General features: G+C 38.7%; 1 protein-coding gene across 13 annotated transcripts in view; it reads left to right on the top strand.

The window, feature by feature from the left end:
- RFX3 (regulatory factor X3) overlaps nt 1-27840 on the top strand; it is a 291507-nt gene that overhangs the window by 136351 nt on the left and 127316 nt on the right. For all 13 annotated transcript variants that reach the window (XM_079790204.1, XM_079790195.1, XM_079790206.1 and 10 more), the window contains one exon: nt 7173-7297. In XM_079790204.1, the coding sequence (XP_079646330.1) occupies nt 7181-7297 (117 nt within the window). In that variant the 5' untranslated portion in view covers nt 7173-7180. The remainder of the gene's footprint in view (nt 1-7172; nt 7298-27840) is intronic.

Raw genomic sequence — 27840 nt, 5'->3', positions numbered from 1 at the left:
CTTTTCCTTCTCCTAGGGGTTAATTAGCCTTCTTTCAAAATGTGGCCTATTTAGCTGTGGATTCACATGATTCAGCCAGAGCAGGCTGTACAAAGCAGAACCGTTAACAGGAGGGTGTGTCCAACTGCTTAATTAGCCAGAATAAAAAGGTCCTTTGTCAAACAAGCATCTGTTGCTCTTGACACACCTGACAGCCACATTAGGCAAGGATGACTAGACTGAAATTGTGCATGTCTCTCCTGCAAGACTATACAACTCATTTACATATGGGCTCCATCATGGACAAACTGCAGGGGTGTATTTAGCTTATCAAAATGGATTAATGTGACTGCATTTGTGGCTGATAAACAAATATCACTTGAAAGGAGGCTGTGAAGGAACTAAACTAACCAAATTACTCCCAAACATAAACAAAGCACCAGAAACCACTGCCAGATGAATGGGAACACTTCAAATGTGTACACAAATCTTTATGCTGGGTCTAAAACAAAACCTACAAATAACGCAGACTAAGACACTACCCTCATATGATGATCCTGGCTCTACAGAAATCTTGGAAAGCTACCAGAATACTCTGAACGTGTCAGTGGGTTTAAATGATCTGTTGAGCAAAATTTGGCAGGAGGGTTATATTCCTCAAACATGCTTTAACATTCTAATTGATCTGCTGTTAAATTAGGTCTTCAGAATTAATCAGTTAGAATGCCTCTGGAAAAATACTTATCAGTTGAGTTGTATTATGGCCTCAGTAAAAAGAGAGAGAATAGTTCCTAATTCAATGTCAGAGAGAGAAGGATGTCTATCCATTGTTATTGGAAGTATAGATCAAATATAGTTGATTGAAAATCCCCAAAACTTTGCTGTTCTGACCAACAGTCTTTAGCTAGCTTTTCATTTGTAACCCTTGTCATCATGATATTGCAAAATAAATATATGTATTGGTAACATCATGGGCTTTGGAGTTCTGAAAACCTAGGTTTGAATTTAGGCCCTTCTACAAAGCTGTGTGGCTTTTAGCAAGTTATTGAATCCATTCGTGCCTCAGTTTCCTCATTCATTAAGTGGAAATAATAACATTTCCATTATTGGGGGTCTTCTGAGAATAAAATAATAAGTGATTCAAGCACTTAACATATCATGTGGTACCTGGAAAAGACTTGTTAAATGAGAAAACTAATTATGGTAGGACTTTTTGAGGCAATCTCTGGAAGGGATGTGATTGAGACCCTCTCAATGCATGAGGCCTAAGCAAAAAGAGCCTTTCTTAAAGTTGAGGAAGACAGTGAAATCAGAGGATAATGAAGTTGCTCTATTAAGGAAAAATGAAGACAGAACTGAGATTCTTAAGTTTGTCAATTAGCATGACTCTATAATCCAGGAGCCAAGAAGATTAGAGGATGAGGAGTAACCTGGGAGTAAACAGATGATGTTCTGGAACAATTATTTGGTTGTTCTGGATTATACCACAGTTTTGATGTGGTATATACTTAGAGCCAGAGGCTGGATGGAAAGTTCTCCATGACGCTGTAAGTTACATAAGACATCATTTTCTATTCATCTTATTTCCCCTCTCTGTTCAAGTAAAGGTTGCTTCTATTGAACACTTGGGGTCCTTACCCATTTTCACTCTAAAAGTTCACCAGCTTGCTTGCTTCACTTCTATCTGTGCAATTTCCTATAACATAAAGAGGGAATATGCAAATTGAGCCTCACTCCACCACAAAGATGGTGGCACCCACAGCGGAGGAGGGTGTTTCTATAACACAAGATGACTGTGCCCACAGCAAAGGTTGTGTTTCCGTAACACAAGATGGCTGCACCCACAGCAGAGGCTGAGTTCCTATAACGAGCCTTAATGCCTTAACGAGCAATCAGCAGGGACCTGCGGGGCTTGACAGGGGACCTCAGGACACGCCCCCTGCCCTGGCGCCAGGCCAGGTGACCTCAGACTGCGCCCCCCGCCTTTACACCAGGCCAGTGGACCTCAGGCTGCACCTCCTGCCCTGGCACCAGGCTGGGAGACCTCAGGCCGTGCCCCCCACCTGGCAGAGCTTGAAAGGGGACCTCAGGACACGCCCCCTGCCCCAGTGCCAGGCCTGGGGACCTCAGGCTGTGCCCCTCGCCCTAGGCCAGGGGACCTTAGGCCGTGCCCCCCCACACCCCGGCACCGGGCCCGGGGACCTGAGGCCATGCCCCCTACCCTGTCGCCAGGCCGGGGGACCTGAGGCCGCACTCCCCACCTGGGGGACTTGACGGGGGACCTCAGGCCACGGCCCCTGCCAGGCGGGGCTTGACAGGGAACCTCAAAGCGCACCCCCTGCCGCAGTGCTGAGCTGGGGGACCTCAGGCTGTTCCCCTCGCCCTGGGCCAGGGGATCTCAGGCCATGCCCCCCGCCCAGCGGGGCTTGTCGGGGGACCTGAGGCTGCACCCCCCTGCCTGGCAAGGCTTGACGGGGGACCTCAAGGTGCGCCCCCTGCCTGGAGGGGCTTGATGGGGGACCTCAGGCCACAGCCCCTGCCAGGTGGGGCTTGACAGGGGATCTCAGGCCGAGTCCCCCACCCGGCGGGGCTTGGCGGGGGACCTCAAGGCGCGCCCCCCCCACCCTGGCCCAGGCTGGGGAACCTCAGGGCGCTCCCCCCACCCTGGCACCAGGCCAGGGGACCTGAGGCTGTGCCCCCTACCTGGCGGGGCTTTATAAGGTTGGGACCAGCCTGGTCTGGATCTAGCCCAATGGGGGGCTGGCCAGGTCTGGGTCTTGTGCGATTTTGAGGCGCATGTGGGTGGGCGGGGACTTGACTCTGGGTCCCGTGGTGTGCCCCAGACTCTGATAGGAGGAAGATTTTCATATACATTTTACTAATTTTCTTTCATCTCTGACACTGCTATTATAGAGAAAGGGCAAATAGCAATATTAAAAGATTTCCTCTAATTAATCCCCTTTTAATGTGCATGAATTTCATTCACCGGGCCACTAGTTTCTATTATAAAACTCCATCTTGGTCTAGTAGTTTAGTGAATGAGCTTTATTGTTATGTCCAAACCCTCCTTCTTACTTCTATTTGTTTGACTTTGGTTAAGTGACTTACCATCTCTGCAGCCTCAGTTGACTGATCTGTGAAATGAGGAAAATTAGAGTTCCATTCATTTCTGTAACACATTTCTGTTAGTAAAGTGGCCAAAGTGTGGGTATTTCTCTTTTGTACAAAAGAAGTAAACCAGTATAAATGTTATCAATATTGTCTTAAACCCAGAAAGTAATTTTCTATTTTCAGTCTCGATTTGTAGGACTAAGTTTCTAGTTACCCCACAAGGTGTCATGAACTTAAATGCCTATAGAGGCCAGGCAAGTGAATGAGTTGCACCATTTAAATAATTTGCCTATGAAACACATAATATAGGTTTTCCTCTTTTACATTTTCAAATTTTTCAAGAGAATCTAGAAATTTGGTTTTTAATGCAAAGTTTTCTGATTTTTAAATGTTGGCAATTAAGAATTTTAACTTGTAGTAACTCTGAGTAAAAGCCTATCTATGGAATCTAATATAGTCCATAGGATGCTGATTTCCAAATCTATGCCTTTTATCTTGTGACTAGAGGCCCAGTGCATTGGATTCGTGCACTGGTGGGGGCGTGGCATGCGGGCATTGGCCCGCTATGGAAGTGCTGCTTATCCCGGTCAGCCGAGTGGCTGTGGGCCCACCCCCCGAGCGGCTGCTCACTGGTCCGGCATCTTCTGTGGAGCTAGAGCACTCACCTCTCCAGGGGACCCAGTCGGGGCTGGGCTCAGGGACAGTAGCACTGAGAGGCGGTGGAGTAGGCCTCAGTCCTGCGGCGGCCACAAACCTGCCTCCCAGCCTACGGGATCAGCTCTGCGAGCCCAATGGCAGCTCTGTGCGGCCTGCGGGTGTCCAGAGGAGGTGGCAGGGAGTGAGGAGGAGGAGCCTGGGGTGAGGAGGTGGAGCCTGGGGTGAGCAGGTGACAATTGCAGCCCAGGTTCCTGCCTGTTGGCCCGGGGTTCACAGAGGGAGAAGCCGCTCCTCCTGGTCAGCCAAGCATCTGCCCCCCTGGTGGTCAGTGCGCGTCATAGTGACTGGTCAACTGGTCATTCTGGTCATTCCACCATTCGGTCACTGGGCTTTTGTTATATAGGATAAGCTCTCTATGGTGCTTTATTAAGAACTCTTTAAGAATTGCTTTAAAAATACATTTAATTTTTAAAGAGACCTCCATTCTTTATATTCTTACTAGAGGCCCGATGCATGAATTCGTGCATGGGTGGGGTCCACCCAGCCCACCTCAATGGGGGCCAATTGGGCTGGGCTGGTGAGGGGAGGGGATGTGGGGGTTGGCCGGCCAGCCAGCCCACCCCCAATCAGGATGAGATGGGCCGATGAGGGCTGGGGCCAGATGGGGGGAGGGGCAGCGGGCGGTTGGCTGCCAGCCCTGCTCCCTGGTCGAACTCCCAGTTGAGAGGACAATTTGCATATTAGCCTTTTATTATATAGGATTCTTACGTTTGGTCTAAAATATTGGATGTCAAAGTATGGGTCATATACCAAAAATGGCTGTGTAGGTTTGTCTGTAATACAACGTAGTACAGACACATGAGAGAGCCTAGATAAAGCTCCCAGCCAGCATTGGTAGAAATAAGAGGGAGTTTTAATGAGAGTTACTTTACTGCAAGAAACTCACCCATCCTTGATTGAGCAGCTTAATGAAGAAGCCATAATTGACAACCCTGTCTTCCTCATTTGTGTACTGCTCTGACAAAGGCCACAGCCTATCTTGCATTTGGGAGGAGGGACTAAGAAAGCCTCACTGAAGATAATATCTAACATCCGGTTCATTCTTCATTCCCTACAGAAAGACATCACTTTACTCTCACTAATAGCTTCTCTGCTGTAGCACAACTGGCATAGATAGCTTATAAGTATAGAACGAATCAAAGAATGTTGGCTTTTGAATTTTTAGCTTCTTTTTTTGGAGCTGAACATTAGATGATGCAAATAAATGGGGTGGTAGCCATAGCCTCTATCATTCCTTCTGTTGAAGCCCCTAGGCACCTTCACTCTGTGCCTGAGGTTTCTCGTCTGTAAATGGAGATTATAGTCATCCCAGCAATATTGGATTGTTACATGGGTTAATTTATTTAAGAATTTAACATATAAAGCATTTAGAAGAGTCCTTAGCATATGTTAAACAGTCAGTGTTAGTTGTTGCTGCTATATCTTTTGTATGTGCTAAGGTTTATTGTGCTGCTTTAGGGTTTTGACTAACAAAAGAATAAGAATAATTACCTGAAATGATGCCAATGTCAAGGTTTGGAAAGAAAAGTAAGCACAGATTCAAAGTAAAGAGGCCTAACCCCACATCTATTACTGTCACCTGAATGAATCTGTTAACCTCTTTGGGTTTTGGTTTCCTCATTTATAAAATAAGAAGAGTAGATTAGATGTCTTCAGAGGTCCATTTGTAAATCTGAAAGAGATGATAGAAAAGGTTTGGGGGAAATTTGGAAGAGGTCATGCTGTAACAAAAGATGCTAAGAGGGGTCAATTTTCTACTTGAAAGAACTGAATATGCTTTCAGAATTTTCCTAGGGAAAATTAATGTTTACCATATTGTTCACAGATTTAAACCATAATGCAGTATTTTTCTTAGGCTACCAATTAAGTATTTTTTGTCCTTCTCTCCCCCGACCCCCTTCCCGTAAAGAAAATTAGAATTCTTGTTCCTGCTCAATAGCAAAGAAATTAATATTTAATCCTTTGTCTGTATAAGTTGCACAAGGGAATGCTGAGGCCAGGTGGCTGAGAAACCACACTTGTTAGCATACATGCTGTAAAATTTAATCCTGTGTTAGTAGGTCAGACATGTGAGAACTGAAAAATATGCTGTTTTGAATTGTGAATGACAAAGATAATATTTCATGTCTTTGTTTACAAATCTCATTTATGTAATAGTTGTCTTACCCATCTTTCAAATTGATGTTTGTCTATCTTTGTATAAGAATATACTTGAACTTTTATTTTAGTACCATATCATATCACAGGACGAGAAAATTCGGTTGGTGCTTCGGCTAAGTTTAGGGTATATCAGTTGGTTTTTGGATATATACTAATTTTTTTTAGATTAGTGAATAGCAACTTTGAAAGTTGGGAAGGACCTTATAAATAGTTTTTCATAAATTGTACACCTCTCGTGACATCCTAATAATCTATAAAAGAGTCTAGAAAGTATGGTTTATAACATATTTGCATACAGTTGAGGTTTATATTCTGAGAATTGAGTATCTTGACATAATTTTGGGCTATCCTATCTAATAAAGAGGGGATAAGCTAATTGAACCTCACGCCGTCACAAAGATGGTAGTGCCCACGACCAATAAGGAGGGAATATGCTAATTGACTGCCCCGCCCTCAAAGATGGCAGCACCCACAGCCAATAAATAGAGAGTATGGTAATTGACTGCCACTCCCTCAAATATGGTGGCACCCACAGCCACAAGATGGTGGCACCCAGTCCCCTCAGCCCTGTCAGGGTGGCAGGTGTGCGGCAAGGCGCCACCATCTTGTGGCTGTGGGCGCCACCTGGGAGTGGGCTCGGTCACTCTGCTGGCCTGCTCGAGTCCCCCAGTCCTCTCAGGCCCAAGCCGCCCAGGGCCGGCCCAAGGCACAAGCAAGCCTGGGATGGCGGTTGCCCAGCTGCCCAGGGCCGTCCGAGGCTCAGGTAACCAGGGCCGGCCAAGGTTTGTGCTACCGGCGGTGGCAGCAGCAGAGGTGTGATGGGGCGTCGCCTTCCCCTGACCACCAGGATGCCTCCACCCCTGAGGGCTCCCGGACTGTGAGAGGGGGCAGGCCGGGCTGAGGGACCACCCTCCAGTGCATGAATTTTCATTTTCATGCACCAGACCTCTAGTAGTTTATAAATAGTTGAAACAATTTGTAACAGATGAGACCTAACTAAGGAAGATACTAGGATTAGTAATTTTCTGTATTTACTTAAAATGTGGTCAAAATAACTATAAATATGTATGAACTTTCATGACAGTATTTTGGGGTAAGAAGTTTTCAGAGAGTTGAAAGTCTCAGTAATGCTGCTAGCAAATGTAATGCTGCTAGTCATGCAAAGGGAGCATTTTAAACTTTATTTCTATTTTAATATATTTCAGAGACGATCATGCAGACATCAGAGACTGGGTCGGACACAGGTTCGACAGTGACTTTACAGACATCTGTGGCTAGTCAAGCAGCAGTGCCTACACAGGTGGTACAGCAAGTACCAGTACAGCAACAGGTAAGGAGCTGCTGTTGTCAGAGCAGATGCTGTGCCTTTCATTGTGCACACCCTTCAACATGACTGTGTTCAAGAATGATTTGGGTTATTCTTTCTGGCACAGTGGGTGCTAAGATAGCCCTGGTTCAGTTCATGGGTTAATTCAGCACATGTTTCTTGAGCACTTCCTGGATATTCTAGATTCTTTTTTTGCTAGACTGTAGGGATACCAAGGTAAATACTCAAACTATAATTCCTATTCTGAAAGAGCCTCTTAAATCTTAAAGAGAACATTTGTTTCTGACTTGACCACCCTAAGGAGATTTTAGTCTCCTCTTCTCCCCTCGCTATTCTTTATCACAACTTCCTATTTTTTTTCATATTGAAATGTCAGCAATCATGTTTTTCTGTAATTGCCTCACAGCAGTACTTAATAAAGGAGAAGATGGATGTACCTTGTAGGCAGAGATTTTGCCTTTGTGATATTTTAGAAAGTGCCTGGGTGACTGATAAATACTTTTTAATGAAAATTAAATTATCTTAAAGGTCTGGAGGTCTGATTCATTCCATTTAAAAAATTGAGAATGAATTCCTCATCACATGTTTACTACAGGGCTTATTCATACTCGACACTTGGCTTGTTTTGGAAAGATACTGACAAAATAATGCTATTCATGCCAGCTAATAGTTCTGCATGTGGGCTGTGAACACATTGGCCTGTCATTTCTTCTAAAGAGTGGAGAGAAAATAAATGAAAAAGGTTATGTCACAGAGTATGTTGAAACTTGAGCTTTTCCCATAATTTTTTTGTATCCAGGAGAATCTTTAGCAAATCTTGCTCTTACAATTATAAACAAGTAGGGAGAGGAATATCTTTTCCTAAATGATAGATAGAGGGATTCAAGGTTATATTCTTTTCACAAGATAGAAGTTGGTGTGGCAGGGAGAGTGCTAGAACCAAGAAAGTTCTTTGAGTCAGGGTTAAAGACATCTGAAGTTTTGTTTTTAGCACACCCTCCTTCTGGTCTCTATCATACACACACACACACACACACACACACACACACACACACTCTTACACTTACAATATTAGTTGAACTATATGTAATTGTTATCTATAAAAAGCAACAGTTTCATATGATTTAATCTATTGATTGTGTTTCTTACCTTTCTTATCTTTATTTTTCACCATCCTAAATGAGTCTACCCAAAATGATGTTTTAAAAGCCTCTGCTATTATTGATGTCATCACCAATTTCTGGATGCTGAACATTATTCAGTAAAGGTGGCTTATGACATGTTGTCCAAAGAGCAAGTAGAGAACTATTAGTTAGGACAGTGTTATATAGAATTTTAAAAAGATAATCTATCAATATTAAGCAAATGTTGAACAATTACACTCACTCTGGTTGGATTTTTGTCTCATTTGTGGAAGAATGGCCGTGGAGGTGTCTGTCTCTTACAGTAATGTGGTGGACATCATATTCCTACCCCCAGAAAGTGCCCTCTTGAGACATTGAAATGTCTGTAGGACACATACCTGCCCCTCTCTCCTGGTCTCTCTTTCCTTCCTCCCTTCCTCCTTTTCTCCCTTCCTCCCTCCCCCTTTCCTCTTCTTAAAAAATATTTTTATTGAGTTTAGATATCATCAGATAATTACTATGTAGGTCTTATATAGTAATTTAAAAAGTCAAATAGTTCAACAAATTTGTTATTTTAAAAAACACACAAAAAAAACAGTCCTCAATCTCCTTCCAATCCCATGAACTTCGCCTCAGAGGCAACTATTTTTGCCTCTTTCTACCTATTGATATTTACTTCCATGTTGTAAAAAAATAGTACTTATTTTACTGTGTTTTTTTAAAATATATATTTTTATTGATTTCAGAGAGGAAGGGAGGGAGAGAGAGAGAGAAACATCAATGATGAAAAATCATTGATCAGCTAGCTGCCTTTTGCATGCCCCCCACTGGGGATCAAGCCTGCAACCCCATATGTGCCCTGATAGGGAATCGAACCATGACCTCCTGGTTCATAGGTCAACACTCAACCACTGAGCCATGCCAGCTGTGCTATTTTACTTTTTTGTGTGTATTTTAGTTTAAAGCATTATCCTATCATATCCCTCTTTCTGGTCCCTAACACACACATGCACACACACACACACACACACAAACTTTCCATCCCTTAAGCTCCTGGTATACTAGGTTAACTATATTCATTTTTAATCTACAAAAACAACAAACAGTTTCATATGTTTCAACCTAATAGTATATTTTAATTTTGGTAGACCATTACTCAGTACTTATATTGCCATTATATATGAGTGCTATATAAATCTAGCCATATAGTGAGCTGTGTGTATCTTCCTTTCCTACAAAACGTACTTGCTGGATTTAGTGATCAGAAGTTTTCTTAAAGAAGTCTCTCAGAGCATTTTGACCTCTCCAGTCTGGGTTCAGTGCCCGTTGCTCAGCTGGGATCTCCTTTTGCCATCATCCTGGGATTTTCTTAAGTTGGCTTTCCTGTTCCCTGGCTCAGTGTCTTAAATTCTTTCTTGATTTGCTTGAGCACAACTTCCAGTAACTTCCTAAAAAATGGTAAATGTTTTGAGCTCTTATGTGTCTGAGAGATAATTTATTTATCAGTTGTTTTGTAGTTGAATAGGTACAGAGTTTTGGTTTGGAAATAATTTTTTTCAGAATTTTGAAAGGATTGCTATGGAAAAGTCAAACACTACTCTAATTCCTGATATTTTGTGATTTATTTTTCTCTCTGAAAGTTTATGTAATGTCTTAAATCCTAGTTTCTTGATATTTATGATGTTGTGTCTTGATGTGGGTATTTTTATACGTTGTGCTGGAACGTTGGTGGTCCTTTTCAATCTGAACATTCATGTTCTTCAGTTCTGGAAGATTTTCTTCAATATTTTCATTTATGATTAATGCATCACTTCTTCTAACAAACATAGTTGTAATTTTCAAGAGCTTTTTAAAATTTTTCTGTACCTTTTCATAACATCATATTTTATTTCTTTTTAAGTTGTTAATGTTTTTTCTCTGTTGTATAGTTAGATTCTTTCAAGCTACTTTTTTTTTGGTCTCTGTCATTCATTTTAGAAGCTTTTCTCAGATGTCAGATAATCTTTGGATGTTTATTCATATTTAAAATTCTGAGGATAAAAGCGTGGTTTGAATGCATGATTAGGTATGGTTGACTTCAGAACAGTGTCATATTCTGGGCTTTTTAACTAGGGACCCTCTAAGAAGACTTCTCTAGCTTCCTGCCTAGTGGATGAATGCTTGGCTCCTAGGAGCTGAGTAGGGGAAAACAGTTGTGTGTTTCTTGTACTAATTCACTTAACCGTTCTCTTTTTCATGTGGTATCAACATCACCTCTGTTTAGTCTTCCTCAGAGATTAAATAAAAAATAAACCACACTTGTAGTAAAGTTGTGGAAGCCAGTCACATTGTGCCATGGAGTTGATGAAGGGGATCTGCTTGCTTCTTAAATAAAATCACTTTTTATGTTAGATACATATATTGAAAACCAAAAATGAAATTGCTACCAGAAGAGAAAAACCAGTATCACCAGCCATAAATAAAAGATAACATATACACACACTTTGTTCATGTCCTCAGAAAAAATATCATGTACAGGTGGACCACATTTTGGAAAACATTGTATTATGCCATGTGGCTTGTTCCCAAAGGCATATTTTTCAGTTCCTCAATTTATCTTGTTTCTTTTGGACACTCAAGGCAGGTGGTACCTGAGATCCCCTCATACCAAGCAAAGAAGCTGAGAACACTCATTTTCTTTTTGTCAGCAAAGGGTTTTATTTTACGTAATGGATTAGTATGATATTTGTCTGGAGATGGCCATTCAGTTGTCCTTTCAGGATTATTTAGAAGGACTGCTTTCTCCTTTGTAATTTTTTTTTCTTCACTAGAACAGTGTTATGTTTGAAGCTCCTTGGTGCAGTCGAATGGTCCCTGTGGTTGTTAATTGTCTGTAACTGATGAGATTAATGCTATAGTAATTTCTTATTGCTCTAACTTGTCTATAATTTTTGTTTTGTTAATGTGCTAATGGCATCTTGAGTGTTTAAACTGTACTAGAATATCTTTAAAATCTTCTAGCTTTTGTCACTGACCCACGATGGACTTGAAATTATGGTGTTGATGCCAAAGGTGGTTACTTCTGTTGATTAAACTTTTCATTGTGTCTTTGCTGTGATCACTTTGATGTAAAGAGAAAGCCTATAGCTTACTTTTTAAAATGTTGAGATGTGTAAAATGATATGTGTTGGAATATTGAGAAACCAGACAATTTTAAAATCATGATATGTAGTTCTGTTTCTTTATATTCTTAAAGGTCCTCACTTTATAATAAGTACCAAATAAAATGTTGATTCTAAAATTACTCTGTGGTTCTTCATTTATTCTCTATGATCTTAAGAACCAACTTATCACCTTTCCTTAGACAATGATTCAGGAATGGAAAATTGAGAGGAAAGTTTGCATGGTCCAGTTATTTAATACTTTATCAAAATTTCTATCTTTTGCAGTTTTTCATTAATTTAAAAAACACCATAGTATTTCAGCTTCCAAATATAGGCATTGTTTCCCAATTCACTAAAATCTGTAAAAGTATTCAAGTTCAGTACCTTGATTAGAAATAAATCCTATCATCTTTACAAGAAGACTTTTTTGCCTCATGTGCCTTTATAGACTATGACCAGAAATGAGCAATTCTTCCTTCCCTTGACTTCACTGATTTGTTAGGGCTTCTTATACATTAGTCTTCAAACTGGTCATTTTATGTGTAAATCTGAGGGATATTCTGATCCTGCTTATCCTAGAACTGAACCAGAAAATGGAAAATGCCTTCTTTTAAAAAAGTGCCTTCTTTTAAAATGCCTTCTTTTTATTGATTTCAGAGAGGAGGGGAGAGGAACAGAGAGGTAGAATCATCAGTGATGAGAGAGAATCATGGATCAGCGGCCTACCGCATGCCCCCCACTAGGAATTGAGCCACAAGCCAGGCATGTGCCCTGACCAGGAATCAAACCATGACCTCCTGGTTCATATGTCATAGCTCAGCCACTAAGCCATGCTGAGGGCGGGAAATGCCTTCTTATTATTCCATTCTTTCCCATAGCTGGCCAGTTTAGATTCTTTGTAAAGTAGAACCTAGGTAAACATCAGGACTTTTATTTTTTGTTTTAATCTTTGGCTTCAGTTATTCTATAAATGATGCTGACTTTGAGAATAAGTCCTAACCCACCTTTAACCAGGGTTCCAAGATTTTTTTTCTCCCTTTCACGGTTCTCAGTTTTGACTGTCCTCTCAATTATGGTTCCTCCTCTCTCTACATCTCTGCTATCTCCCCTTTTCCTGGAAAAGGGCTCCACATCTTTTCTTTCAAAGTGGGCAATTGTGTTGTCTGTATACTGCTTCTTCTAAACATAATATTTCAAGTGGGTGGAACCCTGGGGTTGAGGAGATTTTATTTGAGTCCAAAGGAATATTTTTTCATAGAATCTGCCAACTTTGTTTTAATTCTTTTATTATCAGACACTGCACTGTAGTCTTTACATTTTCTTTCCCAGGGACTCAGTCTGTTTCTAGAAAGTCTTGGGCATGTAACTGGAACATTGAAGTTTCTTTTAATGTGATAAAAGTTCATTTCAAGATTTTATTTATATGGGGACCTTTGTTTTCCTATAAATTTCTATTTAGGAAATGAATCTTTGTCTAGAATTTGAATTATCAAAATGAATGGAATAACTGTGTGGCTATATTATTTCTTTTTGGTTCTATCAATCTATCACATATTTAGCATTTCTACGTAAGTTATGATATATTCTGGAAAGTGAGTCTATTATATACCCTGTGGTCAAAAGGATAAGTGACATTTTGTTTGGGAAAGAGATCCAACCAAAATTGTCAGTTTGGTTCTATGCAAAGGGAAGTCTTCAAGAATGATATATTATAAATGAATCTTCTCCAATAGATCATGGAGTACTTTTAAAATTATGCCACAACCTTTAGGGAATAGATTTTAGGAGTCAAAGTTTTATGTGAATACTCCTGAGATCCTCATCTTAGACTACAGCTTCAACAATGAATCATTTATGCCCTCATTTTTCCATATTCCTGTAATGTAGTATCACTATCATCATAACCAGAAAGAAAATGTGATAGTAATATACCCATTAAAAATTCTTTTGGTGGAAGCAATGAATAGTGATTAAGGCAAAAAAAGATTGCCTATAATATGTTGAATGTATAATAGAATATTATTGGATCAAAATTTGATCGATAGTAACTTAAATGCGTCCTGTCGGTAGTTTGGAGAGCGAAGCCTGAGGTAGTGAACTGTATCAGTCTTGTATCTTGACTTTCTGTTCAGGGTCAAGAGGTTTGCTTTCTGAGCATCTTAGCTCTGATAGACATGAATAGAGTTCCTCTCATTTGAGACCATTATCTCATTTAATCAACAGAATCAAAGATATTTTTCTCTGGTTTGCTCTTACTTGGGATTTGATTCCCATTGGCTTGGTTCCCTAAGGGGACAGTGTTCTCATAATTAAGACTGTGGCAGTAAAAGATGGGGTTACATTTTTAAATAAATTCTACTTGAGTGTCTTTTTGTGTAAAAACAAAAGGCAATGATTTTAGCTCTTGAAAAGCATATTTATTTTTAGAACCAGAACTGCTGGTTTTTAGTATACAATATAAAATGTAAGGTATTTCAAAGGAACATGCTGATCTACAATTGAAATAAGTATTACTGTACCAATAGAATATGAAGGCCCTTTAGTTGACTATTTCCACTGAATATTTGTAAAACTAAGAGCTCCACTATTTAAATAGTTGAATAGTCATATTTTATGAGTCTGTTAAGTGATTTAAAAATATTTTCTCATCTAGTATTAGATCATTGTTTGGGATACCATATTTTAAGAAGATTTGCCAGACATTGTGTTAAATGTTGGTAATTTTACATGATAACCTGACTATAGGAAGCTAAATTTTTATGGAGATAGATATCCTATAAAATAAAAGCCTAATATGCAAATTGACCAAATGGCGGAACAACCCTGAATGACTGGTTGCTATGACATGCACTAACCACCAGGGGGAAGATGCTCAATTCAGGAGCTGCCCCCAGCCTGCAGGCCCAAGGCCAGCCAAGGTGGGTGCCAGTGGGACTCCCCCCCCCCAATTGCCCCACTGGTCACCTCCCTCTGTGGGACCAGCAGTGGCAGCGGGGGGCAGGGTCGGCGAGCGTGCGGCACCAGGCCGGCCAAGGCAGGTGCCAGTGGGGGCCCCCCATTCACCCCACTGGTCGCCCCACAGATCCGCTCTGATCGCCAGCCAGGCCTAGGGAACCTACCCGTGCACGAATTTTATGCACTGGGCCTCCAGTTGTTACAGAATTGGACACAAAGTGCCTCAGTGTAGAAATGGGATTGTTCTTGGGAATAAGGGTCAGTAATATCTTTACCAAGGAATGACCTCTGAGCTGTGTGCTGAAGGAAATTTGGAGTTGACAAGAAAAACTGGAAGAGAATATTTCTGGGAGAGAAAAGTATGGAATAGCTCAAGGAAAATCAGTTAATCTATGCAGGGAGATGAGAGGTCTACGAAGTGAGGGATATAGAACAATGTTGCACAAGAACCTCTGGGGGGAGGTTGAGTCAGATGACCCATTGTGGTGTCTTTACATCTGTCTTTTCCCTCGTATATTTATTCTTTTCTTTCTTCAGTGTATGGACAGAGCTAGACAAGATGAATAAGCTACAGCTTGGTGAGGGTGAGGGCCTACTCACTGGGACTCAGAATCAAAGAGTGGCAGACATGTACAGCTCATCCTGACACAGGTGTGACCATGAGAGTTATAATGTTATGCTCTGGGAACACAGAATAAACTGCCCTTCATTCTGACTGGGAATTAATGGCCTTCAAGGTGGAGATGTGACAGCTTTGTAGAGAGATTAGTAGTAATCTTAAATCTGCAGAACTTTCTATTTGGTCATTAGATTTCCAACATTTAGGTAATATTTTAGTGAATCTCTATAGAGAACATAAAAAAGTATTAGTCACTGAAACTCATTCTTTGAATTATATATATATTAATTGTTTTAGGATACATACAGTATGCTGCTAATACTGTGAATAATATTTATGGGATAAATAACGTTTTTGTTTTAATTTTGTTCATGAACCTTGTATCACTACCATGATACCAACATAATTGTTGTCAGTGTTAATGCAAAGACTCTGAAGCTGAAAGAGATCTTAAATGTCATCTGATCCCATGGTTGTTTTTCTTGTTAAACTTCATTTTTTACTTGAGTTGCTTTAACCCTTGGAATATTGTGAATAGTGTTGATATGAACATAGGTATACAAATAGCTCTTTGAGACCCTGTTTTCAGTTCTTTTGGGTATATGCCCAGTATTGGAATTGCTGGATCATATGGTATTTCTATATTTAATTTTTTGAGGAACTGCCACACTGTTTTCCATAGTCGCTGCATCACTTTACATTCCTACCAACAGTACACAAGGGTTCCAATTTCTCCACATCCTCATCATCACTTGTTATTTTCTCTTTTTTTTTAATAGTAGTCATCCTAGCAAGTACAAGGGGCTACCTGTATTTATTTAAAGTCCATTTCTTTTCTTTTTTCCTCTCCTAATCTTTATCCTCCCCTGCTCCCTTTCCTTTCTACCTATTCCTTACTTCTCCCTCCCTCTCTTTATCTTTCCTTTCCTTCTTCTCTCCCTCCCTCTCTTCCTCCTTGTACTAGACAGGTCTATATGTAAAACTCTTATTTCTAGAACTGCTTTGAAGGAATAAGATTGGTAAACCTAGAGCTTCACTTTTGCCCCTCTTCTTTATTCCTGAAGTGGTGAGGAGGAGAACAGAAGAGAAAACATGGATCTATTTTGACTTTCTTATTTTAAGATTGAGGAAACTGAGACCCAGAAAAATAAAGTGAGTTGGCCACAGCCACACAGAATATTAAGACTAGAATTCCTAACTTACTATTTAATCGTTTCTAAAACTACATAGGGGTCAAAGAATCATGAGAGATCTTTAATACTTTTTTTCTGAAAAAGATTGCTAGTTAGTTTTCTTGGGGTTATCTGTTTTGTAGCTTAATAATTTCTGAAGTGTTGAATATGAAATTATTTTAAGTTGATAAGGTGATAAGATGGACTTCAGGTTGTTTTGGGAAAGAACTAAGAAAACATTAAATCACAAAGTGAGGAAATTATTCCCTCTTCCATTCTCTGTCACTCACTTGAAGCAATCAACAAGATCAGTTTGGTGCAGCATATATGAAGTACCTCACAAATATTTGCTAAGCTTCCCCCACTCCCACATACACACTAAAAACAAAAGAGCGGGATTCAGACTAAGCGATAACAGGCAACAATAGCTGGCTAGTATTAAATAACTGTTTTGATGTTATTTATTTTTAGTGCATTGTCATAATGAAAGGTGGAAGATACTATTTTTTCATTGTTTGTTGAGTTATAAATGTTTTTCAAAAAATTTAAAAATTGGAAACCATTCCAAGAAATTATTGAATATATTAAAAGGCAGATGGTACCTTGAAATGGTATAAATAACCTTGAAATGGTATACGTGTGCCTTAGTTTGAGTACTAAAGAAACAAACTCTTGATACAAAGATTTTAGTGCATGTAATTTATTTGGGAAATGATCCTTGTAAATGGCAGTAAGACATTGGGAAGTGAGACAGGGAAGGGATTTTATCCAGTACAGATTTTATTATTATAAAAGCTCCATCTGTGGTTAATTGGATATGGATCACATTGGGGCAATCTGGGATCTAGTGTTATGCTGCATCTTAGAGTTATCCCACTTGCAGGGAGAGGAAGTCTATGGTATTCAGTCATTGGCCCAGGGCTCCTCACATCAGAAGTAATTCCTGATATTTCTGGTGGATGTGCAGGTGGGCATATATAGGATGCTAAGCATCTGAGAAATTTCTTAAAGAGATACTGTAGTTTGAAACTAGACTTAGAAGTGGTAAGAGTGAGCATATATGGACATGGAATACACAATGTTTGCTACATATGCTACACATGTGTTAGAATGATGACTTTTGGTCATTTCTATTGACTTTTTCAAAGCCATCTTTGTTATTAGGCTATAAAGTCTTGAAATAGCAAAGGAAATTTTTCTTGATACCTACTTATAGCTCTTATATTTCCTGCTTGAGTTTATCTTCTTAAGTCCTTTTCTCAATTGGCAGAGAGTATTGAAGGTCTGTTTGCATATTACTTTATCTAGTTGAATAAAGACTGTTATTAATTCTCATCCCAGTCTTCTATTCCCTACTAACCCAAATTATTTTCAGCTTTCTTTGTTAAGTCATTTCCCAATCATTTAGTAGTTTATATTACTCATTCCTGGACTTTCTCCAGCTTCGGTTCATCTTACTTAAGTTGATGAGTCTATTTTCCATAACTGCTTTTTCAAGGTAATACATTTATTTAAGTTTTATATTATTTAAATTTCTGGTCACATGTAAAACTTCATAGTTTATTAATAATTGATCACCATTTGAATAGTAATTTAAATTATTTTAGTTATACAAATTACTAAAATTATCCCTAAAGTCACGGCATATCTCTATCAATTATTTGATAGTTATTATACTGTATTTTAGAGCTAAGTGGAAACACTAATTTAATTCTAAGTACTTTGCTCTACTATAAAGTTAAAATTAAACTATTGGAATTAACTATGCTGTTAAAGAAATTGAATTGGTTGTATTATTCTGTAAGTATCTTAATTCAGTTAACTTTATTTCATTAACTTCAATGGCAAAAAGGAAGAGTACTGTATTGCTGGCATTGTAAACAGGCAACTGGTGTTGAGATGACTCACCCTTGATAGCAACTAATAATATCTCATTTCAGTGACATATATACAATAGCAATAAATTGAATGACTTTGCCTCTAACGAGTTTTTTCCTTAAGCAGAGCAAAATAATTCAGTAATTATTTGGCTTCATTAAAAGGATTCATTTTGTTATTAAAACATAATAATATGAAGAATATTTGTTTACTTATATCCTTAGCCATTATTCCTACGGCCAAGATGTTTTACCACACTATTGTGGCCACATATCATTATGAGAAACTTAATAACTTACTGCTTCACTTTTCTGGGGGGGAAATTTACCCCTCCCCCTAAAATAATTATACACCCCCAAACCCACACACACCAATTACATTGATCTGGACATTGTAAAATAAAGTATCAATTTGAAATTAATTGCATTCTATATGTCTATTTTATAATAGTAGAAAAAAACAGAAATATTTTATATGCTTTTTTTGTCTTTTTGTTTTTAGGAAGCTACAGTTTATTTAAATGAGCTATACAGATCTTAAGTGACAAAGTTATTTGTGCTGTGAGAAGTGACTGTATTTGTATAACCTACACACTTTGATGGAGCTATAGGACATTTCTATCACCCTAGAAAGTTTCCTGTGCCTCTTCCGAGTCTATCTCTGCCCTCTTCTCCCTACCCCGTTTCTAGAGCAAGCACTGGTCTGACTCACAGATTACATATTAATAGGTTTTGTTTCATTTTATAAAAAATCATGTATCTCACAGAAGAATTTAAAATGAAAAAGACACAATTTATTATAGACTGTTTTGGATGACTTATTAGGTAAAAACTCAATATTAATACTAGGATTCTAAAAAGCAATGATTAAAAATATATAGCAAATAATTTTTAATACTACTTTTTTACTTTATAAATATTTTAAAATTTGGATTAATATTGAATTGAACCCTACATATAGCCTATATGCATTCATTGAATAACTTTCTAGAGATCACTTAAAATGTTTTTGGTCATATAAAAAAAAAACTTGCCTATACACCAATTGGCTATTAATTTTGCCACAGATTAGTCATTAGCCATTTTTGTGATCCCTAACTTTAGTCATTTGTCTCTGGCTTGAATACAATTTTGCTTCTGCTAGTGTAAAAGTATTCTTCATCTAAATAATTATCTAGTGTATTGTCAGTGCTTATAAGGCTCCCTCTTTTTAATTGTATGGAAGCAACCCTTTCATGGTAGAATTTTTTTCTATTATTGACTTTTATTATTTAAAATAGCATATGCATGGAGGTATTAAATAAGAAATTTATGAAGTAAAGAAAAATAAAACTGCTTTATTTAGGAATAGCATGAGAGCTGAATTTTTTCCTTCCCTGCTGTGCCATTTGCCTGTGTGATTTTTTTTTTGTTCATGTTGTTCCTTGGCAGCACAGAGCTATTTGCTGAATTTCAGTTTGTGCCTGCCTCCTTTCCTTCATCAAGTCCTTATTGAGGATTTACTATGTAGCAGGCATTGTGATAGGGATAAAGAAGGAAACAGACATTGTTTCTGCCTTCCTGGGTTTACTGATGAAACAAAATTTTTTTTCTTTCTCCTTACATCTGAACTAGCATTGTTTTTGCAGGTAAGTTAATTGCATAAGATGTAAATGGATGACAAAGTATGAGATTTAAATTATAAACTACAGTGCTTATGAAAGGGCAAGGTATCAGCTCAAAGGAATCATTCTCTTTTGTGAGGTTCCAGGCAGTTTGGCGGGCAGGTGGGAAACAGATTTTTAGGTGGCAGTTGAAAACTTCCCAACAACTGTCACAGTGACTGCAAACCTGTTCCCCCAACTGGCAGGGACACCTTGATAGATTAATAGTACCTTTTGTTTGTTTACTGAGTTGAAAGCCACGGAGACAACAACATAAATTAATTAAGGAAATAAGATCCCTGTCCATCATCCTGATAGGACCATCTGTCAGTGCTTCAAGAAAGATACTGATTCCTAAGTTTATCACTGTAATCCTCTTACTTATATTTCATATAGAAATTGGAGTTTTGAGAAGAGCCATTCTTGGACAGGTCAATAATTTTAAAAACCAATTTTAAGTTAGAAAATAAACTTTTAAAATTTATTTCAGTCAATGAATGAGTACATTTTTATATAATTTTCCATTGTTTTAACAGGTAGCTGATACTTAACCCATGATACATTATTTTCTTCTTTTTAATTATTTCTACTCTTTCTATTTTTACTTTTCTCTATTTTTTTCCTTTAGATTCTAAAACTTAGTATGTTACTCTCAATTCTCTGGAAATTAAAATGGTTATCTTTCATATTCATCACGTAACTTTTTTCTTGCTTTATTTTATTTATTCCTTTGTCATAAAATGTTTACACCAGTGCTACTTGCAACATATTTTATTAAAAGGATTCAAATAGTACAGAAGCATGGAGACAAAACATAGTGAAGCTTATTTTATTTTCAGTTTTGTCATCAAGTAACATTGTAAATTTTCTTTCAATGTATCTTTTAAAAAATTATGTAATGCACCCATACATCAGTTTGGATTTCTCTTAACTGATTTCTGAGTATGAATAATTCAGTATTTCTTAGAGTATGAAGAGTTTTAAAATTTAACATATTATGTAATAACTTCCATTTTCACTTAAAGGCAAAAGATAGACAGTGGGACAGTTTATACTAGTGTTATTGAGATTGATGATTAATTACTATTTTACCAAAATAGTCTCCTTTAAAAATTATAGTCACTGTATATATGTAGGTAAAATACTGATGGAACCCTGGTGATTGTATATAGCCTGCCATCTTGTGAAATAGATGTTGTGTTCTAAGATTTGATAATAGTTATTATACTCTTCAATTTTTATTAGGTGCTTTACCCATTAACTTTGAGATTCCTCTTTGTCCTTTGATATTTTAAGTATTAAAACATTTAAAGAAGAGTTAGCCTTTTATTTCCCTATAAAACGTAAAATGTTACGTTGGTAATATCTGTCAGTCTTCATTAGGGAATATCAGTGAGAGTACAAGCAAGGAAGAGGAAAGTGGTTCTGAGTGTGTTTCCTCCTCTTCCCGGAATCTGGAATATCCATGGTGGTGGAGAATGGTAGTAACCATTGCCTTGGAGCGTATGTGGATTAGTTTTCTATTACTATGTAACAAATTACAACAAATTTAGTGGTTTAAAACAATACCTGTGTGTTAGCTCACAATTTCTGTATGTCAGAAGTCTGAGTGAGCTCAACTGGGTTCTCTGTGTTTGGTCTCACAAGACTGAAATTAAAGTGTCTGAAACACTGGGCTTTTACCTAGCAGTGATAGGCAGGAATTCATTTCCAATCTCATTCAGGTTGTTGGTAGACTTCCTTTCCTTCCTTCAGTTGCAGGATTGGAGGTCTGTGTTTTCTTGCTGGCTGTCAGCTGGGGTCTGCTCTCTGCTCCTAGCTACTATTCCTGTGGTCCCTACTCTGCAGAGCAGCAATGATGTGTTGAGGCTTTTGAGTCTCTGACTTCCTCTTCTGCCACCAGCCAGAGAAGCATTCCACTTTTAAGGTCTCAGGAGGCTAGATCACTACTACTCTGTTTTGAACTCAACTGCGCCATATAACATGATATAACCTCAGGAGAGATCATATTCAGAGGTTACAGGGATGAGGGTTTGGAATCGGCGGGCGGGGGAATTTTTAGTATTCTACCTTAGATATCACATCACTTTGATATCTAGCACCAGTCTTTATTAAACCTCATGCACAGCCAGTGAATTAGGGTATAGCAAATAACTCACATATGAAAGACCATTAAAAAGGCCTACATTTTAAAATGAGAATGTGCTACAAAAGACATATGGTAAGACTACTGTATTTATGGGTGGGAAGACTCGGTATAAAACAGAATCCATTTCTTTTTCCAAAGAATTGCATAGTTTCAATATAATTTAACTAAAATATAATCCAGCAGGGGTTTTTTTTGAAAGTTGAAAAGCTGATTCTAAAGTTCCTGGAAAAGAATAGTCAAGAAAAGTAGACAAAATAGATTAGCAGTGGAGGAAGGAATTGTTCTACCTAATCTCAGAAGATACTACAAAACTATACTAATAAAAACTGATTACAGACCAAGAGTAAATAAGCAGATGCATGTATAAATGAGAACTTAGTTCATGATTAACATATTTCAAATTTTAAAAAATGGATAGTGTAATAAATGGTGTTGAGGAAAATTGGGTATCTCTTTAGAAAAAAATCTAAATGTGTATCTTTACCTTACTACCCAAACTAGAATATAGAGCTAATCCATTTTGAAACTACAAAGCCCAAACAAACAAAAACAGGATAATATTTTTTCATAACCTTAGAAAGGAGAGAACATCTTATGTAGACAATAAAACACCAGAAATCATATAAGAAAAAAGTTGATATATTTTGTCAAGTAATCCTACCTAATAAAAGAGTAATATGCAAATTGACCCTAACTCCGCTACACCCACAAACCACGCCCACCAGCCAATCAGGAGCAAATACGCAAATAAACCCAACCAAAATGGCTACAGCTACAGAGAGCAGGAGGGAGGCTTGGGTTTCCCCGGCAACAGAGGAAGCTAAGCTTTCCGCCTGCCCTTACCAGCCTAAGCCTCCACTCAAGGCTACAAAGTTTCAATTATAGAAGTTAAACAAATCCAAACAGAAATGGTGGCAGCTACGGAGCTGGAAAGAGCAGGAGGCAAGGGTTGCCCCGGGCAATGGAGGAAGCAAAGCTTCTACAGCCCTGGTTGGCCTAGGCCTCCGCTCCAGGCTACAAAGTTTCAATTATAGAAGATACATCAATCCCACGAGAAATGGCTGCCGGCCACGGAGAGAGCAGGAGGCTTGGCTCCACTCCAGGCTACAAAGTTTCAATTGTAGAAGATACATAAATCCCAGATACCAGGGCCTCTGCTTGGGTCGCCAGGGGGCGTGGCTGGCCTGCAAACCACCACAGGCCCTTCACCCAGGCCACCCCACACCCCACGGGAACCCCCACCCTGATCTGGGACACCCTTCAGGGCAAACCAGCTGGCCCCCACCCATGCACCAGGCCTCTATCCTATCTAATAAAAGAGTAATATGCAGATTGACCATCACTCCAACACACAGTATGGCTGCCCCCATGTGGTCAAAGATCCTGACCCCATGTGGACACAAGATGGCCACCACAAGATGGCTAGCAGGGGAGAGCAGTTGGGAGGGACCAGGCCTGCAAGGGAGGGCAGTTGAGAGGGACCAGGCCTGCAAGGGAGGGCAGTTGGAGGCGATCAACCCTGCAGGGGAGGGCAGTTAGGGGTGACCAGGCCAGCAGAGGAGGAAAGTTGGGGTCAAACAGGCTGGCAGAGGAGCAGTTAAGCATCAATCAGGCTGGCAGGGGAGTGGTTAGGGGGTGATCAGGCTGGCAGGCAGAAGCAGTTAGGGGCAATCGGGAAGGCAGGCAGGCGAGCAGTTGGGAGCCAGCAGTCCTGGATTGTGAGAGGGATGTCCGACTGTGCACTGGGATCGGGCCTAAACGGGCAGTCGGACATCCCTCGAGGCGTCCCAGATTGGAGAGGGTACAGGCTGGGCTGAGGGACAACCCCCCTCCATGCACGAATTTCGTGCACCGGGCCTCTAGTAGTTAATAAACACCATCAAGACAGGTGAAGAAAAAAATACATTGGAATAAAAATGTTATCATGTTTAACAAGGTCCTGTAAATCATTAAGGGAAGACAAACAATGTAATAGATAAGTGGACAAAGGATAATAATAGGCTATTCACAAAACATGAAGAACAAATGGCCAGTAAACATATGGAGAAGATCAACCCCATAGCATGTTTGATGTGTTCCTTTATAGCACTTTTTTAGAACAGAAAAAAGTAACCTGAATGTTCATCAATAGTGGGATGATTAAATGTTTCATCTATACTGTGACATAGTATTAAACCAATAAAAATAGTTGTGCAAGCATATATATGCATAAAGAACTTCAAGATGTATTGTTAAGTGAAATCAAGCAAGTAGTAAGAAAACACATTATAGCTCATGTGTTTCATATATGTACTATTCAACAAAAAGATATTGTATCAGAGTCATAAAATGTTCAGCTGTGTATTTTCTATATTTAGATTGGGCCTTGTGGCATATTTTGAGTAGTAGATTGTGAGCAAAAGTGACATGTATTATTTGTGAGTCAAGGCTTTTTGGAGCTATTGTGCCACCTCTACAATCTCTCAGCTCCTACAAGGCTACATCAATGATGATACAATTAGGAAATTGTAGAGCCTTTTTTAACCAGGGTCTCTAAGTGACCATGTGGAGCAAGGCCCCCTACATCCCTGTTAGGTAGGTAGCTTCACAGAGAGTTAAAGTACTGAGATTTGGAAGTGTATGTTGTTGCAGTTACTGTTAACTCTCCTGGTTAGTACAGAAACATACCTACTATATACACATAAAGGTGAATTTCTTGGTAGGGGATTGGAGGAATGCATGCCATCCTGTGGTTAGTCATTATCTCCTAGAAGGGGAATAGCAAGAAGTGGGTGTGAAAATAAATCAGGAAGCAATCACATTTTATTATGATTATTTCTTCATTGTTTGAATCTTTTGAAACTGTATTTATATGTCACTTATTACTAAAATATTGGAATAAATAAAGTATGATATTGCTAAAAAGTAGGTGATATACCAACAGTTTTCTTAAATTAACTTGGCCCTTGCTATGATAGTAATATGAGCGCCTCCCATGTATTTTAACGATTTAGGTGACTAATAAGTTGGTGCAAGTAACTAATTTTAATTCATGTATGAAATGTAAAGCTCTCTAAAGTAGAAAGCCTTTTAGTGAGAATTTATGTCTTTATTAAGAGTATGATTTATAGTATATGCAGTAAGGTTGGTATACCTAGCTCATTTGCTTTTCCTGCTCACCAGAGTGTGATTTAGTAAATTCCTTCCAGAAAGTATTACTTAGCTTAGTAGAATCTTAGTATCGGTCAGTCCTCCTGGACCCCAAGGGAAATAATGTTTAAGACGTTATTAATCATGATTTTAAAAATGTTCTTCACTTGTAGGAGGTAGTTGTTACTTTGTTTCTTTTGACTTACATACATAGGTTTATATATTTTTTGTAATATCCATCGAACTTGTCATTGAGAAATCATTCTAAACTAAATATGTTCTGAGTTACATCACTGCTCCCAGAAACACTTCCCCTCTTGCCTTCGGAAGCATGCTTTACCTCTTTCAAGTAGCTTCCACTATTTGATGCTAGTCAGATATTTTGGGATAGATAGGCACTAAAGGATGATTTATTGAACAAATTCACTCCCAATCGATTCCCTGGTTTTCATATGGTCAGAAGTGCAGAGAGTGAGCAGGACCTATATCAGCCTTCATATGATTCTACTTGAAGTCCAAGTGTAGCAATAATTGTTACATTTTCCTAACAACTTTTAGTTGCCCATAGCAATCATAATTCCTATAAAGTTTGAGTGTCATGTTTAACTCTAGACCTGTTGAGGAGTCAGGCTTTGTTTATTTGATTTGAATGGGCTAGAAGCCTCATTCGTTTACTTACAGTCTATGGGAAAAGCATATCCAAAAACCTGTTTCTGAAAAACAGAAGAAGCTGCATAGTTTATAAGTGAGAGAATCAACTAACACTGGGCCAGGGGTGAATTCACAATGCAATCGAACAAATTCCATTTTTTACATAAACCGAAGTCTTTCATTTAAATGAACAATACTCTGTTTCCCAACAGTTCACATTCATCTCATTCTTTCAAGTGGAATGACTCCCATTCCTATAAGGTTAAACAGGAATTTTGTAGTTATTGAGTTTCCTAGGAAGAACTCTGTAAATTAATGTTAAAAATATAGGGAAACTTCTTGTTCTTTCCCAGTAAGCCAGCCCAATGGGAGAGACTTTAACGTTTTCTTCCCAACCCATCCTTTACTTAACCATGCGCTTTGTTCAATGTAATTTTATAATCGTCAAAGTGTAAATACCCTTGTTTTCAAATTGCTTTGAGCGTTCGAAATTTTTGTAGGATTCCTACTTGGCAAGATTTATTAAATAGCATTGTGACATATAACCCATTTTAACTTTTAACCAAGACTGAAAATCATCATTTTAGGTTTACGGTTCCTATTTCCATAACCCATGCCTGTGGAGGAAATCAGTTTTTCCTTTATGTTTTTTCTTGTCTTGCATCTTCCCTTCTGTCATACCCACCCTGTGCTTTCTCATCTTTTTTATTTATCTTTCTTCAATCCCTTCAATTCCCTACAGTTTTACTGGTTCAGAAATATTGAATGAGTTGTTTCTCTGGATGTTTTATGTCCCTGCTGGCCTTTTATTAATAGCTGTTTCAATGTGATCCCTCTCCTGCTTCACTTTTGGTCAACCACATAGCAGCCTCTAATATTTCCAATGTTAGAAGATATTCTAATATCCCATCTTTTTAATCTGCTAAGAGCTCTCTTGTAGATCTCTTAAAGCAATCTTGAAGCAATTTTTGACAATTCTTAGTACTAAGATTTGAAATGTTTGGTACCAACCAAATGTGTAAAGGAATGCTCTTATATGAGAAAGGCAATGAAGAGCTTGACATAATAAAGACAGTTTTACAAAGAGACTAGTATTGTTCTTGGCTGACTAATGAGCTTAACAGTTATAAATGGTTTCATTTATTATTGAAAGGGATTTGTTTTGAAATGTGATTCATTTTATTTTTCTTGAAGCACATCCAAAACAACATACTGCATAAATTTGTCCTCAGAATATTCTAATTGATCCTATTGAGCTAGCACAGTTTCCTGTGGTATGTAAATTATTTTGGTATTCACTTATTTTATAAATAACTAGAGGCCCGGTGCACGAATTCATGCACCAGTGGGGTCCCTCGGCCTGGTCTGTGGGATTGGGCAGAAACCATCTCTCCAGCATCCCCCAAGGGGTCCCAGATTGCGAGAGGGCACAGGCCAGAACAAGGGACCCCACCGGTACAAGATCAGGGCCCAGGAGGGACGCAGGAGGTTGGTTAGCTGAGGAGGGACCGTGGGAGGGCTCCAGTGCATGTCCGGCCCATCTCACTCAGTCCCGATCACCCGGATCCCAACAGCAAGCTAACCTACCAGTCAGAGTGTCTGCCCCCTGGTGGTCAGTGCACATCAAAGTGACTGGTGTGCCCCCTGGTGGTCAGTGCACATGATAGCGAGCAGTTGAGTGGCCTTAGCATATCATTTGCATATTATGCATTGATTGGTTGAATGGACAACTGGACACTTAGCATATTAGGTTTTTATTATATAGGATACTTATAAAAATATATAAAAATGAGCAAAAGTATTTATAATACTACATTTGAATAGCAATAAAAGGTACTTTCATTTACATATGTAAGAAAGTGTTAAATTGTTTAATTCATCTTGTGTCTCTGAATGTAAATATATTATTGCATATATTTGTATTTTGGGGATAATTTTTTTCCCTTCAGTTTACAGAGAATGGATAAATTTCTGGTACAGAAGGTTATTATGGTTAGACTTCATTGCTCTAACATTCTGGTATACTAGGTAACCTTTTAGAAATTAGCCAAAAGTTATTTTGATTCATAGGACAGTTAATTATA

This window comes from Cnephaeus nilssonii (assembly GCF_951640355.1).
Source record: "Cnephaeus nilssonii genome assembly, chromosome: 14".
NCBI classification, from domain to species: Eukaryota; Metazoa; Chordata; class Mammalia; order Chiroptera; family Vespertilionidae; genus Cnephaeus; species Cnephaeus nilssonii.
This window is presented reverse-complemented; position numbering and strand designations above follow the sequence as displayed.